This window comes from Anoplophora glabripennis, unplaced genomic scaffold, assembly GCF_000390285.2.
Source record: "Anoplophora glabripennis isolate ALB-LARVAE unplaced genomic scaffold, Agla_2.0 scaffold259, whole genome shotgun sequence".
Classification (NCBI taxonomy): Eukaryota; Metazoa; Arthropoda; class Insecta; order Coleoptera; family Cerambycidae; genus Anoplophora; species Anoplophora glabripennis.
The window spans coordinates 83,444-101,209 of NW_019416505.1; the positions used below are offsets into that span (position 1 = coordinate 83,444).

A 17,766-nucleotide genomic window follows, 5' to 3' on the forward strand; every position below is an offset into this window, starting at 1 on the left:
TTAGGCAATTATTATGTATCGTGTATCTGACGCATCATGATGAAAAAAAAAATAGTTGCCTCGAAGTCGGACCCCGAAGTCTGTCTCCGGAGCCTGCTTTCAGAGTCGGACTCCGGATATTCGGAAGGTTTATATTGTATTTTATATTTATTTTAAAAAATTGCACAGATAAAAGTGTTATATAAATTTTTTTTTAATAAATGCTGGATCGTGAATGTACCGCTTTTTTTTCATCCTGTATTTTTTAAACAATGCCTATCCTAATCATATATCTAGCTCAGACGTACGGCAGTAGTTGTAATTTATATAATTGTCCGCGTATATCGCAGAACATTCCATATGTATTTAACTTAACCTAACGTTATGCTGTCAAAGTTTAAAAAATAAAATAGCATGTTTATAATACTAAAAACAATTTTTAAATTGCTCATTCCTATATAACCTACAATATTAAAGATTATATCAATTGTTATTGATTGATTAATGATTATATAGAAATATAGATATGCGATGGTACTAGTAGTTCTAATGTTGATTTTTGATGTACTAGAGCTACTGAAACATATGTAGCTGTAATAGAATTTTTTTACGTACGTCGTAGAATTGAAAATATTTTTATATTGTATATTTTTTAGAGTTTTTTTGTGAATTGAAAAGTGAATTAAATATTGCGGCAAAAATTGTTTAAAAATACTTGTGACATATTTTTAGAGCTCGACTCAATCTATGGCTCGACACTTTGGTGCATGAATAAGGTGTAGACGCTTTTGCACCGGAGTCGTTTGTTTATATGCTTTGTGCTCATGTTAATGTTTTGTTTTGAACATTTGAGAGAGGACTATCGAGTATATTTCATGCGTTAAAAATGTCTCGCCGACTCAGCTACGCCTATCAAATTAACAAATTTATTCAACGTTTCCCTGACTTATGCGTCGACGGACCAGTAATAAAATGCCGAGTTTGTGAAATTAATTTGTTGGGCTGGAGTGCCTATCAGTGTAAAAGACATGTCGAGAGTCAAACTCATAAAAAAAATCGACTATTACAGCTGCCATACTGGGTATTTTTATATGACCTGATTTTTATGTTCAGTGTATGTAATATTCCGTTGTGTGTTGTGGACAATGAACAATTTAGATTATTTTGGCAGAAATATGTGCCTAAATGGCCATTACCCCAAAGCCGTCGGTTGTATCGTCACTTGCAGCGGGTAAAAGAAGAAACTGAAAATAATATGCTTTCGGACTTACGTGGAAAAAAGTTGTGGGTTACCGTAGACGAAATTGCAGACAGAAAAAATAATAAAATAGGGCATGTTCTAGCCCGCATCTTAACGCCTGAAAAAGCAAATAAACCATATTTACTCGCAAGTAAAAGGTTGCCAAAAAATAATGCCGAGTCTATACAACAGCTGGTAACGCAAGCACTCGAAAAATTTTGTATAGAAAAAAATAACGTGTTAATGTTAGTCACGGGCGGAGCTGCTTATATGGCTAAAGCGGCTGTGCTTCTTAAAAATGTGTACCCTAATTTATTACATGTGACTTGTATGCTTCAGGTTCTTCACTGTGTGGCAGAAGTAATTCGTAACAATTACCAGGCCGTGGACAACCTAATATCAAGTACAGCAAAGATTTTTTTAAAATCCCCACAGCGAATTAAAGAATTTCACAAATCGTGCCCAGGAATTTCCGAACCTCCTCAACCAATATCAACGAGATCTGGAACTTGGCTAAAGGCATGTTTCTATTATAGTAAATATTTTCATGACGTTAAATCTGTGATTTTCAAATTTGATCCCAGTAAATCCCATGCTATCAGAGAATGTCAACAGATGTATGAAGACCCCGAAGTTGTGGAGAATTTGCATACAATACAAGATAAATACAGTATTTTGCGAAACGTTATCGATCAATTGGAAGATGGTTCGATACCACTAGATCAGTCTTTCCAAATAGTTGATAACGTAAATACGGTGTTGCAAAACTTAACAGATGTCCCTGGAACTGAAGCCACATCGAAATTTAATGACTTACTTCAAAAAAATCTAGACCTTCCGAAACTAGGTAACATTTTGCAGTCTTTACATGAAGGAAATGCTGCGAATGACCTTGATCAGTACTTTAAATATGCAAACATTACGTCTCTAGATGTAGAACGTTCCTTTTCAAAATATGTAGCACTATTCGCCGATAAACGTATGTGCTTGAAAGAAGCCACAACAGAAGCAATTCTGATGATACAGACGTATGCGATGGTCCACCATTCACGTGCAACGAAATGAGACGCTGGTAAGTTTATTTTAATACGAAATTTCCCTCGATCATAGTCATTTTATTAGAGAAGATAGCATTATTCAAAAAACAAATGTGTTAATCAATTTTGATTCAAATGCAATTCATTGTATGTAACCTGTGGAGTTGTTTCCTGCAATATCTTTAGCTAAAGTTTATTTCGCCTAATCTGAAAGAAGAAATAAGTCGTAGATTAGTAGATCACTTTCTGCCAGTAGGTACAAAGCAATGTTTTGTGTCGGTAGGCATTGAGTGAAAATGACATTTAAGATATTTTGTAGATTATATTTCACCTGTGACATACTGATGAGAAGTAATAAGTTCAAAATCAGACATTCTGGCGGTTTAGTCCCACCGTCCTGCGCACATACACTAATTCCACTGGTGATAAAGCACGGTTGATGGAAGATTGGAAGAATGCAACTTCAAATGTGTGCAATGTTGAAGACTATAATATACATATGTAAAAGAAATTAATAATTTAATTTATGATTGAAATATTTTTTTGTTCTGTATGCATTCTTTATAAACAATTTCAAATGTTGCAAAAAGGTTCTACTAAGTATGTAGTTGCTGTTGAAATTTATGTAATAATGACAGTAATATAACCAAGAGACTGTACGATAAGGCTAATATGTGTTAAACATTATCAGTTGCTTGGAAATCAAGTTTGTAGAATATGTTACATACATTATTCTAATTGAAGGGCCTATGCAAAAAGTCCCTAAGTCACATTTTACCAGTTTTGAACTAATGGTGCCATCTGGTGTGAAATTTCCTGAACTATCCATACAGTGGATTTGTTTTGGCATAAAATGTCCCTAATAGTCCAATTAACTAAGCCTTTAAATCGAAATTTTGTCAACTTGGCTGAATTTTTGATATGAGTTAGTTTAAGGTATATTATAACAATAAGTGAGAGTAATTTTTTGTTCAACCCCCGGCCAAGGGTGGAAAAAGATAAAACAAAGTGCTTCTTCAAGATAACTCAAAAATGGTAAGAGCTAGAAAAAAAAGTTTTTCATGAAAGTTGTAAAGCAGACAATTCTACATAAAAATGGTCACTTAGCTTTTTCTTGTACTATTAAAATTAACAGAGTTTAGGGAGGCTAGAAGTTAAGGGAAGATTTCAGAAATTTAATTTTGTTAAATCATTAAAATTAACGATTAAAAATTTGATTTTTTGTTATAACTTTCTTATTAAAAATTAAAAAATATATCTATTTCTCTGAAAAGAAAAGTTACATATTTTAGAGTAGATTGAAAAAAAAAATTACAAAATTCAATCATTTTTCTGTTTATGATTTTTTTTAAATTTCTGAAATCTTCCCTTTTTGAGTTATCTTAAAAAAGCCCTTTGTTTTATCTTTTTCCACCCTTGGCCGGGGGTTGAACAAAAAATTACTCTCACTTATTGTTATAATATACCTTAACCCTTTGAGGACTACTGGTTAGCAGTGAAAACCATATTACTAATATCCACCCTATTATTTTCCTACCGGTAGTACGTTCTAACCACAGTGTTTAATGTGTTGCCTACAGATCATTTTATTGTCCTTGCGCATTACATCGATGTTTGTTCGTCTTTAGCGACATTTATGATGCTGCACTGATAGCGCTAAGAGCGTGTTTGAGGTTACCTATTAGTTTTGAATAGAGATGGGCTAAACTGCTCTTTTTGCGGAGCAGTGACATCTGCTACTGCTCCGGCAACAGAGCAGTGACAAATAGCTGCGATTTTTCGGAACAGCTCCTGGTAGCGCGCGCATACATTCTTACCGTGATATGTTCCCTTATTTCCGCGTCAGAGTTCATAAATCGACACCTGTCGTGCTTAATAGCGGCTAGCGTTAGGGATACTTTCGTTATGAGCTGTTTTTCAAGCATGTGCCAACTTTCGTTGATTTAGCTCAATTTATTATTTCGCTTTTGCATTATTTATTTGATTTGATATAGCGTAGTGATCTGTTATTTTGTCCTAAGTTACTACTAATAAATTTTTATTACAAATAAAATTGGATATGGATAAACGAAGAAAATCTTTCCTGTGGAATTTATTTTTATCAACGCATGAAAGTAAAGCTTGTTGTAATATATGCAAGCAAAATATTTGTTATAAATCTTCAATCACCAATTTAAAAAGACACATAGAACGACGACATCTTACAGTGAGTACAGTGCCGGATATTCAAAATTTTTCCGCGAGTGCAACAAAAACAAATGAACAGTCGCATGTTTTTTGTTGTGATTTTGTAAACAAAAACTTTTAAAATATTTGTAGAGCAACAACCAGCAATACACGCATTGCTGTAGTCGCTGAAATACAATGTCCTTAAATCAAATGCGACTGTATTATATGTTTAGTGTGTGACACTGTGACTAATTCTGCTACTGTGCCGGCTGAGCGAGAATCTGCTCTGCTGTGGCCGGCACACCTAAGCTGTCTCTGGCTCTGGCGCTAGTAAATTGCACTTTGCAGTAAACGCTCCGAAAAATCACTGCTTCTTTTGTCGCAGCGGAACAGTCAGCTCCAGTGACAACTGCGGAACAGTGCCAAAGTAGCAGACAGTAAAAGAGCAACACATCTCTAGTTTTGAATTCTTTCATTAGCTTTTGTTATATTTTTGCATTAAGAATAGCAGGTAAGTGTTCCAACATATGCATATTTATTGTCGGTTGTAAAAAATATTCTGTATTTCTCTAAATGAGCTTGACGTAAGCAGATTTTTGTGTGGTTTCCCATGGTGACCACTAGGAATATATAATACTTTAAAAAAAAAAATTATTTTCCTTAATATTCCTAATATTAATAGATTGTATGAAAGTATTTTTAATCCTAAAATTTGACAACAAATGTGGTGGAGCATATTTTGTAATTTAATTCCTTGCATTTCAGATAATATGGCTTGCTGGAAATTGTCTGATAACGAAAATATGGATCCAGGTCGTGTTTTCGATCTTCTAGACGAAATACCGAGCGATAATGAATCTCTTGTAGAAGATCTAGACGAGGTTATGAATGATGAATTGCCGACGCCTGATGCTTCCAATAATGGTGAAGTTTTTGACATCGAAAATATGGACATAATTATCGAGGATAATGACATGATTTCCAATAACGACTTACACTGGGACAGCGATGATGATATCCCACTCGCCAGACGACCTGATATATTCCTGCCAGATTACTGGTCTGACGATGTTTCCAACATTATGAAACCAAGTGCTTTCGCAGAAGCAACTGGTCCGGATTTGCCTGATGATATTGAGACAACGACAAACGTATTCTTGCATTTGTTTCCAGAAGATTTGATCACCCACATTACATTCCAAACCAACCTATACGCATTTCAGAGACATGGTGAAGGAAGAAATTTCAAACCAACAACTGCAAAGGAGATTAAAATCTTTTTGGGAGTTAATCTCCTTATGGGTTTGAAAAAACCACCAAGCTTCAAAGATTACTGGTCTTCTCAGGAAGAAATGAGAGATCCTTTTATTAGTTCCGTTATTAGTAGAGATAGATTTGCTTGGTTGCTGAGTAATATTCACCTTAATGATAACGCAGTTCAACCACAAAAAGGTGAACAAAACTACGACAAGCTATATAAGGTAAGACCTCTACTCTCTAAGCTTCAAGAAACATTTATGTCGTCCATGAAGCCTAGCGAGTTTCAATCCGTGGACGAGAGCATGATAAGATTCAAAGGGCGTAGTAGCTTCCGCCAATACATGCCAATGAAACCTATCAAACGAGGCTACAAAGTTTGGGTTCGAGCTGATTCAACAGGATACATGTGCGAATTCCAAATTTACACTGGCAAGGCTGATCAAGTAACAGAAAAAAATTTGGGCCATAGAGTTGTTATGGATCTCACTCGAAAATTGGTAGATAAAAATCACAAGGTGTTTTTCGATAATTATTTTAATTCTGTCCAACTTCAGCGAAAGTTACAATCTGATAAAATACATTCTTGTGGAACTATTCGAAAAGGGCGTAAACACTTCCCCGAACTCAAAACAGACAAAGCCATGAAACGTGGAGAGGCTGATTGGCGTGTTTCAAACGATGGAATAGCTGCCCTCAAATGGATGGACCGCCGAAGTGTCCTACTTCTAGGGAACTACCATGATCCCTCAATTATGGAGACTACTTCCAGAAAAAAGAAAAATGGTTGTGCGGAAGAGATACCGTGTCCAAGGATGATTCGGGATTATAATACTCATATGGGGTATGTTGACCGTTTTGACATGATGAAGAGCCATTATGAAGTTGACAGAAAGGCTCATAAATGGTGGCATCGGATTATTTTTTACTTCCTTGATGCCACCATAGTTAATGCCTTTATTCTCTTCCAACAAAGATGTGATTGCAAAACCCTTACACTAAAACAATTTAGAATGTCTGTGTTGCGAGGACTTATAGGTATTGTTGAACCTGCTAAGTCCGGAAGACCTTCTTTAGAACGACCTCCAAGTAACTTCAAAAAGGTTGTTCCATACGAAGTACGTTATGGTAATGCTCTTCATATGCCGAAAAGATCAACCTCAGTCCGGTGTGCTAAATGTAGTACCCTCAAACATGTTCATAGAACGATTTGGAAATGTACGACCTGTCAAGTGGGGCTATGCCTAAATAAAGACAGGAACTGTTTTGCCCTGTTTCACATAAAATAAAAGAATCATTTTGCGTCATTTGTTTCTTCATTTGTCAAGTTGCAATTTTGCAAAGTAAACTTGATACCTGTATTATTCAGTTCCTAGTGGTTAGCACTAGTAACCACGTCCTGCAGGATAATCCTGTATATTTTTTGTTTATTTAAGTGATATTTCAACTTATGGTTATGTTAATAAACACATTTCTATTCAAAAATTCCCATTATTTTTCACTTCACAATTTTCGAATTAATTCCGGCCTCAAAGGGTTAAACTAACTCATATCAAAAATTCAGCCAAGTTGGCAAAATTTTGATTTAAAGGCTTAGTTAATTGGACTATAAATACAATATTTAGCATTTGACCGTGTCACTACATCTATCAAGTTTTATGCAAAAAGTGCCTATGTGTTAGAAAAATCGATATCTCAAAACTTAAAAAAAGTCACTTAGGGACTTTTTGCATAGAGCCCTTCAATTGTAAAAATATATACAGGGTGACCCATTAAATGTCTTAGGTAGGTCTATCAATTTACAGGTCTACAACTTTTGTATTTACAACCGCGTATAAATTGATAAAATTGTCTGCCCTTTGCAGCATCCGAAGCAATAAATATCTATCGTGAAATTGTAGGATTGCATTGCTTTTCTTCAAATAAAAAAAAAAAAAATTAAAACAAGTAGAAAATATTAAAAATGTGTTTTGAAAAAAAAAAAATACTTTTTGATGGATATAGTGAGTAGCAACAAAATATCTGACAATGTCTAATTAAACTTAAACTTTCCCTTACCCTTTTATTCATATTTAGGTACAATGTTTGTATTATTCTGTTTTGTAACAAAAGACATAATAAATACATTTATTTTTTCAATTCTTATTTTATTTCCATTACCAAACAAAATTGGAAATGTAATGAAAGCTTTTTTTTAATTTATGGTGGTGCACAAAGTTTACCGTCACAAGACAACAACAAAAAAATTGCGCATACAAAATAACTAAGTAATATAATATCATTGGGTCAGTTCTAGCTACATTTAAATGGAGTTTATTACTATTAAACCAGTTCTCGACGTTTATATGTATTTCAAGAATGTCAATTACGTTAAAAAAATTTCTGTTTTATAAATACACTAGTATTATCATCAAATTTTGTAAATTTTTGTCCAATTTTTTTGTTGAAAATTGACAAAACTAACAAAAAGTTCTCAAAATTCCATTAAAATTTAATTTAAATCTGTATATTTCTCTTTTGTTATGGAGAGGAAGGAAATTTTTTATAACTAAATCTACTTTCATCAAGAACTTTGATTTGATGAAACTTTGACATTATTTTATCAATATTTTGAACTACATTCGCAATTCTTTTTAGTCACTAGTGTTGAAAATGCCGAAGTTATCGGCTGCTGTGCTAGAAAGTCGTATAAGTGGTGTGGAGGTAGCGATTTCGATCTGAAAGCAAAATGGTCGTTTTCCCGCATTATTATTTACATATGTTTTCTAAGAATATGCAGGTTTACTGTTTTCAAGATTTTCAACTTTTCTGAAAACCAAAAATAGATACACAAAAACTAATAATGATCCCATCTAGTTCAGCGAGCCGAAATACTTACAGTTCCTCTCTTAAATAGAAAATAAAATTTTTAAAATTTTCGGGGATTCAAGGATTTTCTCAAAAATTTTTAGGTCTCAGAAAATTCTGAAAAAATTCGGGTGGCCTATAACGGCCTTGATAAATCCAAAATTGCACTCGGTTACTGTCTAGTTCCTCTAGTTTACGAGATTTTCAATATTTTCCCTTAACCTGTTCAGCGACCCCAGTTGCGTACAAAATCGCGCCTATAAAGGCACTAATTTTTTGACAATTTTGTGCTATTAGAAATACATCATTACAATCATCGGCGTAGCTACAATTTTTGCTTGGAGTGGGTCCAGAGTTGCAAGCTCTATAGAGCCTCTAAAAAAACCTTACGCAATCAGCAACTTGCCGAATAAAATTTCAAAAACTTGAACACGTTTTGATTTCATTCTAAAAAAGGTCATATTATCTAATTCATCTGAATTTAAAATTAATGATTTTATAGATGTTTATACAGGATGTTTCGGTTTATATTTTGATTGTTACTTCATAAGATGTTGATATTTGAAAAAACCTCTTTTATAAAATATTTCCGATTTTGATGAAATTATATTTAACGATTTGTCTGATTAAAATTAAACATTTACTTTTGTTTATAAAAGTTTATTTAGAAAAAAAATCCTATTTTATTCTAAACACGGACCATTTTTGACTTATTTTTGGTTTTTTAAATCAGGAACCAAGCACCGGAGATTTTTTCAGGACTTTTTCCCCGGAGTTGTGCATACAACAGCTGGTACACATTTGTTTATGCTCAAAACGCGACTGGTCGCAGCTAATAATATTTTGCTATTGTTTATTACAGTATTTGTTTTATAGTCAAAGCTCTACTTCCAAAGCTTCGGTGCGTTTAATTCCCGACAATTATTAGGGAGCCTGTTTAAATTGAAACACGTATTTTTTATGATTTCTTATACGGTCTTAAAATAACCGTTTCTACAGTTTTTTTTTTCAAAAATAGGGAACAATATTGTAAGTAATACTAATTTTAGAAACTAATTGCAATATCAATATTATAATCAATATAAGGCCAAATGTAAAAAGTATTAATTCCACAAAATCATATGAATATTATAAATTTAGTGCTCTAGTCTACGACATACGTTAGTAGTTCTAATGTTTATTTTTGACGTTGTGCTGTAGGTACAATATACACAAATAATTTTCATAGGCCGTGCATGTATCTATTTTTTTCTATAGTGATGGTAAGGAAATATCACCTGTTTCGACTTTTTTCTAGACAGAAAACCCAAAAACTGTTTTTTCTATTTATATACTCGATAAATATTAATTTTGTCAAATTTTTCAATACGTAAAAACAAAATTATATTACAATTATATTGGTACAGGGGCAGTGGAAAATAAGGCCAGTTTTATGCAAATAGTAAAGAATATCTTTATTATAAAATTTATAACAATAATTATAAAAAAATAATTCACAATCTCAACATTTGACTTATTTTTTGTTTTATAAATAGACAAGATTACATATACTTAATATTTCTATAAACCTGAGAACACGCATTACACAGATTTAGTATAAAAGTTGTATATAGTAAATATATATATATATAGTACAGCTATTTTCTTACTATCTATCACATGAAGTTTAGCTTGTGCACGTTATCACCACAAAACACGTGTAGCATAAAACAATTTAAGTAATATACAGACAAAAAAAAATGTAATAATACCGATCTAATGGTCTACGTATGAAATTTATCAAAAAAAAAATAAAATATATATAAAAAATATATAATAAAATATAAAAATAAACTGCATTAAAATTATTTTCTTGCAAATGTTTAACCAGATATTAGCGATATTTTATCTGATTCAGGTTTATTCCTCAATATCGACACTAAGATGTACATTTTTATTAACGAGTACGTTTTCATAATATACAGCGCGCAAAACAAAATAAATTTGATGGAACAGCGAAAATCTATTTGAAACATTCTGTGGACCAATATTTTTTGTTGTCTCCGTTATTATTTGAGACGTAATTAAATTAAAGTGTGCCGCTTTGTCGTAAGGATTTAGAAAGTTAAAGCGTGACGGTGTCAACAATTAAAAATTGACGATAAGACGAGTAGGCCACTTAGAAACCATCATCACTTACTCGTCTCGTTTCTCGACACCGAAAACATGGTCAGAAAAATACAGAATGACATAGATCAGGAAAAGATCGTCCGATTTTAAGTATAAGTCTTTAACTGATTTTCTTCTTCGATTTTGTAACCGATTACTTGTTACGAATTTTTCTATTATTGCAATTTTTTCAAAAACTGCATTTTAAATTTAATTGCGTATAATTAATAACAGTAATGACGTAAACAACAAAAATGCCAGTATTCCCTTTCACGTTCGTGAATATCGACTTTGAATATTCGCTTTCGTAATCGCAAATATCGAAAATGTAACACGTCATGTTGAAAATCGTAATTTCATTAAAAATTTCCATCTCAAATCATTACTGAGGAACAAACCTATACAGGGCCATTTTGAATTCAAGTGGCACAAATGAATGAATCTACAGCTAAAAAGAAGACGTTTTGCATAAAAATTACCTTAGTAAAATTTTACCCCTTAGGAGATACGGTTTCTCAAAGTTTCCAACAAAATATGGAATTGCGTCTGTAATTTGAAAACTAAAAAAGGTACATTACTCAAATTTTACACAAGGTTTATACTAATGCATGTACAAAAGCATATCCTTAGTTTTTTTTTGCTACAACTTTTTTATTTGACAAAAATTGAATATACAAAAATACGTGTCAGTTAGCCTGGTTCATTTCAAAAATTTTTACCTCAATTACTTTTTTGCTTTAAAACTAACAGTTTATTAACAAAAAAAATAAATTAATTTTCATTCGCATTAAACTTATTTCTGATTACGCGATTTTTGTCAACGAAAAAAGTTGTCGCAAAAAATAACTTAGAGGATGCTCGTTTCAACCCCGTCTAAGGGGCAGAACATTTCAAAAAATCATTGAGAAGTTAAGTTGGCACATGCATTAGTAGAAAATTTGTGTAAAATTTGACTAATGTACCTTTTTTGGTTTTCAAATTACAACCGCTTTTTCATATTTTTTTTGGAAACTTTAATACGTTGTATCTCCTAAGGGGTGAACATTTTCCCAAGGTCATTTTATGCAAAACGCATTTTTTTGAGCTGTAGATTCACTGGTACCATTTGTGAGACTCCTTTTGAAAACACCCTGTATAAAAAAAATGTTGGCGAGATGAGACCAGCCATTCACAGGAAATTCATTCTACATCTTGCTTTTAAATAGTTTTTATAAGAATTTTAAATGCAACATCCTCGTCTTCGCGAAAATTGGCTTTGTATTTTTTTTTTCAATTTAAAAATGCAATTAAAGAGGTAGTACATATTATTAGGAAAAAAAAAAACCATACCAACATACTCTAAAGTACTAGACATTTTGCAGTTTCATTACAATTATTTGGCACACGACGGAAACTTTTGAAATAAACCGAAAGGTAAAACGTAAACCAACCACAAGCTTTTTAATACACAGAAATTCCGCGACTTGGTTAAATTCATTAGCATGACGAGAAGTGAGAGTAACCACAGAGGAACCGATTTTGAGGAAATTCGGGTATAGGCACGGGAAGTTTTGGCGACCGTCGATAGACGATTTTCTTTGGATCCTGTAGATACTCTTTTCCAAACAAAAATTGGTAGTTCGGATTTTATTTGGATGTAACTTCAAGTGGGGGTCAATTTTTTAGAGGCTCACAGTACGTGAAACGTTTTTTTTTAAATAAAATAATCAAGTTATAAAAATTCTTGTCTACTCCGTCACTGGACAGCGCCCTTGTTACTTTTTTTAATCAATTCAATGAAACTTTGACCTAGATTAGTTAACTACGGAATATCAATACACTTGACGACATCAGGGTGGGAAGTAGATAAAAAAAAACAAACGATTGACGTAAATTTGGGATAAAAAATTTTCGTTTTAAAGTTTTGCAAGATGTTTTGTAATTTTACGACACCGTAAAAATAATTATATTTAGCTGGAATGGAAATAGAATAAATTTTTAGTTTACCGAAATGTCTTGTGTAATGTTAGTGCATAACTTTACAAGTGTGTTTGTGCGTCTTCATTGTTACATTTAAAAAAAATTAAGTTTTCAAGACGTGTTTCGAGGAAATGAACTGACGATACGTGTTAAAGTTCAAAAGTAGCCTCTTAATAAACATGACCCCCACTGGAAGTAATGCAGGTACAAGGAAATGTGCTTATTTCGACAGTAGATACGTCGAAATCACATTGGACCTTAGGAAGGCGGACGATCAACTCTAGATCGACCACAAGAATGAGGGAATAACAAGAACAGGTTCCTCTATCTCTACAAACGGTTAAGCCACATGTATTTAATAAATATTTGGTCTATCAACATTTCTGTTGACTTAATGCTCCACTTCAGGCTTCATTAAATCGACCCAACGCACAGTGGGAAGTATTGGACAAAATTCTCACCACTCGCCAATTTTCATCGTCTCGTCGTGATTCTTTTTTCAATAATCTCTTGGTAATCTGAATTTTCATATTCCGGTGAGGTTTTTTCGAAAAACTCTTTTTTAATGCTTAGGTTGCGCCCCAACGTCAATGTCGAAGAAAAAATTTTTAAATACTCGATGTTCAGTTGTAGAAAAAAAATGTTTAAAAAGTATCTGCTATTAATAAAATTGATTATGATGACCCTTGATGATATATCTGATGTTTTTTCTTAAAAAACCTAACCTCAAAATTATTAATTCTAACCTAAAAGCCTTAAACGAAATTTATATCGGAAAAAAACTTTTTTCCAATGTAAATTTCCAAAGCACATTTTAAATTTTGTTTAAGGCTTTTACGTCAGAATTAATAATTTTGAGGTTAGGTTTTTGAAGAAAAAACATCAGATATATCATCAAGGGCCATAATAATCAATTTTATTAATAGCAGGTACTTTTTAAACATTTTTTCCTACAACTGATCATCGAGTATTTAAAAATTTTTTCTTCCTTCGACATTGAAGTTGGGGCGCTCCCTAAGCGTAAAAAAGAAAGGGTTTTTCGAAAAAACCTCACCAGAATATGAAAATTCAGATGACCACGAGATTATTAAAAAAAAAATCACGACGAGACGATGAAAATTGCCGAGTAGTGAGAATTTTGTCCAATATTTCCCACTGTGCGACGGGTGAAATATTTTGAACGAAAAAGAGATTGCTACTGAGATTTTCCCGAAGAAGCACTGACTTAGTAAGTCTTACCGCAAAAAAAAATTAAGGATAACCCAAACATTTCCTCGGCACGTTTTCGAACAAAGGTTTTTCCAAAGTTATATTTTCTACAAAAACAATTGTAATAAAAACAATTTCCAGAAGAACTTCGCTTTGCTGTCGCACTACGTTGCGATAAAGGCACGTTTAGTTTTCATCGTAACTTTGTGCTACGCACCCAGTAAATTCTTCAATATATTTTTTAAATCACCCATTTTAATGCCCTTCAAACATAATGCCGAGGAAATCCGCAGCCCGCATAGTAACGTTACGACACAAACGTGAAAAAAAATTAAAAAAAAAACCTAGGCTTTAATGGCGGGGGGGACCCATCCCCCGAAGGCCTTCTCGATCTCCCCTGCCACGGCGAGACACAGCCTGTCGTTACCCTCCGCTGCGATCACCTGCACCCCGACGGGCAGGCCGTTCTTGTCCAGCCCCATGGGGCAGTGCGTGGAGGGCAGCCCCAGGACGTTCACCACGGCGGTGTACGAGAAATTAAACGGTTTTATGAGGGGTTCGTTGTGGTAAGGGGCGGCGGTGGGGTGGGTCGGGTACAGAAGCACCCCGTCGTCTCCCAAGAGATCGAGGAGTTCCCTGCGGAACTCGTTGCGCTCCTTGACGAGGTACTCGTATTTCTCGTCACCGTACGAGCAACCGCCTTTCTCGGCCAGGCAAGTCATGATGCCGATGAAGGTGTGCTCGGAGAGTCGTACGGTCCACTTGGCGAGTTCCAGCCAGGGGTTGATGGAACCGTCGAGGTTGGCCAGCTGTTCCTGGAAGGACGGGCCGTTGGGGGATTTCATGTTGGCGAACCACATGGGGCCGCTCTTGGAGAAACGCTTGTACGAAACCTGCAAATTCAATAGCAGCGCGATTAGGCAAGGTGGTGATTTTGAGGTAAAAAAAAATCTAAATAATAATAATAATCTTTACTGAAATAGATTTATGATATGCCACATTCAAAATTAAACTTACAAGGTGTGAAATAGATAAATAAACAACAGTTATGATAAGAAATAATGTCAATGTAGAATAAAAGTAACTTTAGCCCCAGAACACTTCCTTGAGGTGTTCCATATTTATTTATAACACAGGACAATGAAATGTTACTGACCTAAACCAGAAACAGGACTATGTATATTTTCCTGAAGGTTTTCAGCGCACTGAATATGAATCTGATCTCAGAATTGCTCCATCATATCACATTTTACAGATATCCTAACCTTAAAAATGCAAAAAACACGTTTTTTTTTCACTATATTTAAGGCACAAAATCATTATACAGCTTCTCAAAGTACTACTCTTCTTTTTTAAAATCCATTTTGAATTATTCGAATTTCTTTTCCTCTTCATGAAATCATTTATTGAATTATTTTGGCATATTCGTTGATATTCGGAAATTGAGAGAAAAATCAAATTATAGCTACCTAAATTCCCACTAGTTCTTTAGGTGTTCGAGGTTACAAACTGAAGTCAGAATTACAAAATTCAAAATCACATTTTTTTTATTCCATCCATCATATTGGATCCGCTATTTTGAATTTTGTAAATCTGACATCAGATTTGTAATCAGTGACCCTGAAAGCCGAATAACCAGTGGAAATTTATTCGTGTTTCTAATTCGATTTTTCTCTTTTCAAGTCTTTACCTGATGCTACTCAATTTCCGACAAATACGAAAGACATCAACTTCAACAGACGATTTTTTTGAGAGAAAAGAAGATACTTGAATGATTCAAAATAAATTTTAAAGGGGAAGAATAGTACTTTCAATCCCATAACGAATTTTGCAGTGAAAATTACCTCGTGATGTAATGGATTCAGACACAGCATGTCAAAAACCCCCGGAAATATATACAGGGTGATTCACAAATGGTGACCAAAAATTGAACCTCGTATTTTTTGGTAATTTTTAAGGGGAGTCTTCCTATAAAGTTTTTATCTAGGACACTTCGTTAAAAAGATACACGGTGTTAAACTTCAAAAAATATTTTTAATTTTATTAAATAATGTTCCAGTAAAACTTAAAAAACAAACTGAAAACACTTTTACTTAATTGACATGACAAATATTAATCATTCCGTTATTTATTCGAATAAAGAAATTAATAACATTAGCCATCATTTTATTGATTTTATTTGAGAAAATGCTTAAAAATACCGCAATTTCCACGAACACAGGAATGACATATTTTTAGTAATGAAAATGTAATTTGTTCGAAATTTATTGTTGCTTGAATCTGATGAAAAGCATTATTTATTCTTTCTTCTAACTGCTCAGGTGTATTAATTTGTTCACTGTATACCAACCGTTTAACAGCACCCCATAAAAAGAAAACCAGTAGGTTGAGGTCCAGTGTTTCAGTTCGATTTTTAAGTTTTACTCGGAAATCAGGTTTTTTTTTTTGAAAAACGTAAGAGAGTAGCAATTTGTAGAAAATTGAAAGACGAATCCGAAAATATCATTATTGTTACCGTAAAGCAGTGGCGTACTATTTTATTTAGAAAAATATGCCACTGATACCCTATACCTCTGCCATTGGAGCATCTAAATTTTAGAAAAAGGCTTCAGATTTTGAACAATATTTACAAAAATACTTGTCACCAATTTCGAATTATTTCACTTACTAGTTTTTAAATTATTTAAAAAAATTAAAAATATTTTTTGAAGTTTAACACCCTGTATCTTTTTAACGTAGCGTCCTAGATAAAAACTTTATAGGAAGACTCCCCTTAAAAATCACCAAAAAATACGAGGTTCAATTTTTGGTCACCACTTGTGAATCACCTTGTATTAAGTGTCTCACAATGGACTCCATCGATGGATATCTGGGAAACCGCTTGAAGGATTTTTTTGAAATTGTGGTGGTGATATGGACTGTGGGGCCTACGAAGCCTATACCGGAACTCGATACCATCTTTCTTAATTTAAATGGAACTCCCTGTATATTATTGCATTTTTGGAAAAGAGCATTTATTTTTAAGTTGAAAACATATAGCACTCTCTATACTTAGGATTGACCATTTCCGAGTTATTTTGATTTTCAGGCAAAAATTGACAGATGCACTGTCAGCAAAATTTAGTTTTACTGGAAACACAGGTTTATTTTTTTGTGCGAATAGGAAATTTTGTAAAGGAAGACCTAATTTATTGGATTTGACAAAAAATTTTTCAATTTTTATACAGAGTGGTCAAAAAAAAAGATATGAAGAATATGAAGTTCAGAAAATGTGAAAAACTAGAAATTTTTAAATAGAAACCCCCAATTTTTTTATTCTGCACTAAAATTGAGTGTAATTTTGTTAAAGTTTCCCTATACCAATACCCAGTCGTTTTCATTTTATTTTCCCAAAAAGAGAACAACTAAAAAAAATTATAAAACATGTATCACCCTGTGTGTCAAAAACAAAATGTTGACTATTAATAAATGTTTTTTTCTTACTTTTAGTCAAAGAATAACCTATAGGTACAATTTAGTGGAATACTGAGACATCGTCAACAACAATAGTAAAAACAATAAAAGCAAAATCAACAAAAAGTTGAATGAAAATGTTAATAAATAAAAAAAGTTAATCCTTTCAATTAATTTTAAATATTAATAGAACCCTATATAACTCGTTCATTTTAATATACCCGTTACATAAATAGGCACAATTATTGTCTATAGAAAGTTACTATGGAAGGCATCTAGTAGGTATTTAAGTTACTAAATTATGTTAATTTCACTTCAAGTATGTACGTATTTGTTTTTCATACGCTACGTTGAACAAATGTTTTCAATTATTACATCCATTATTCGCGTTTATGAGTAATCGTTCGGATTCGTATTAACATCAATTTCTCTGAATGTTTGAGCGATACAAATAATTTTATCATAGAC

The 17,766-nt window shown here is 33.1% G+C and overlaps 3 protein-coding genes across 4 annotated transcripts in view; 2 read left to right on the plus strand and 1 right to left on the minus strand.

The window, feature by feature from the left end:
- The first annotated feature begins 627 nt into the window (after positions 1-627).
- On the plus strand, positions 628-2,807 carry LOC108904206. 2 transcript variants are annotated; one of them, XM_018706666.2, is made up of 3 exons: positions 628-1,060; positions 1,559-2,291; positions 2,576-2,807. In XM_018706666.2, the coding sequence occupies exons 1-2, from the start codon at positions 866-868 to the stop codon at positions 2,282-2,284; spliced, it is 921 nt and encodes a 306-aa protein (XP_018562182.1). In that variant the 5' UTR covers positions 628-865; the 3' UTR covers positions 2,285-2,291; positions 2,576-2,807. The 2 variants fall into 2 exon arrangements, with proteins under 2 accessions (XP_018562182.1, XP_018562181.1); XM_018706665.2 differs by having other exon boundaries at positions 722-2,291.
- Positions 2,808-5,195: 2,388 nt separating this feature from the next.
- On the plus strand, positions 5,196-6,934 carry LOC108904196 (piggyBac transposable element-derived protein 4-like). Its single transcript, XM_018706652.1, has 2 exons — positions 5,196-6,800; positions 6,887-6,934. Exons 1-2 carry the CDS (start codon positions 5,196-5,198, stop codon positions 6,932-6,934), a joined length of 1,653 nt encoding a protein of 550 aa, XP_018562168.1.
- A 6,799-nt stretch (positions 6,935-13,733) lies between these two features.
- Positions 13,734-17,766, minus strand: part of LOC108904215 (fatty-acid amide hydrolase 2) — a 32,243-nt gene continuing 28,210 nt past the window's right edge. The window contains exon 5 of the mRNA XM_018706677.2: positions 13,734-14,738. Within this exon, the coding sequence (XP_018562193.1) occupies positions 14,190-14,738 (549 nt within the window). The 3' untranslated portion in view covers positions 13,734-14,189. The remainder of the gene's footprint in view (positions 14,739-17,766) is intronic.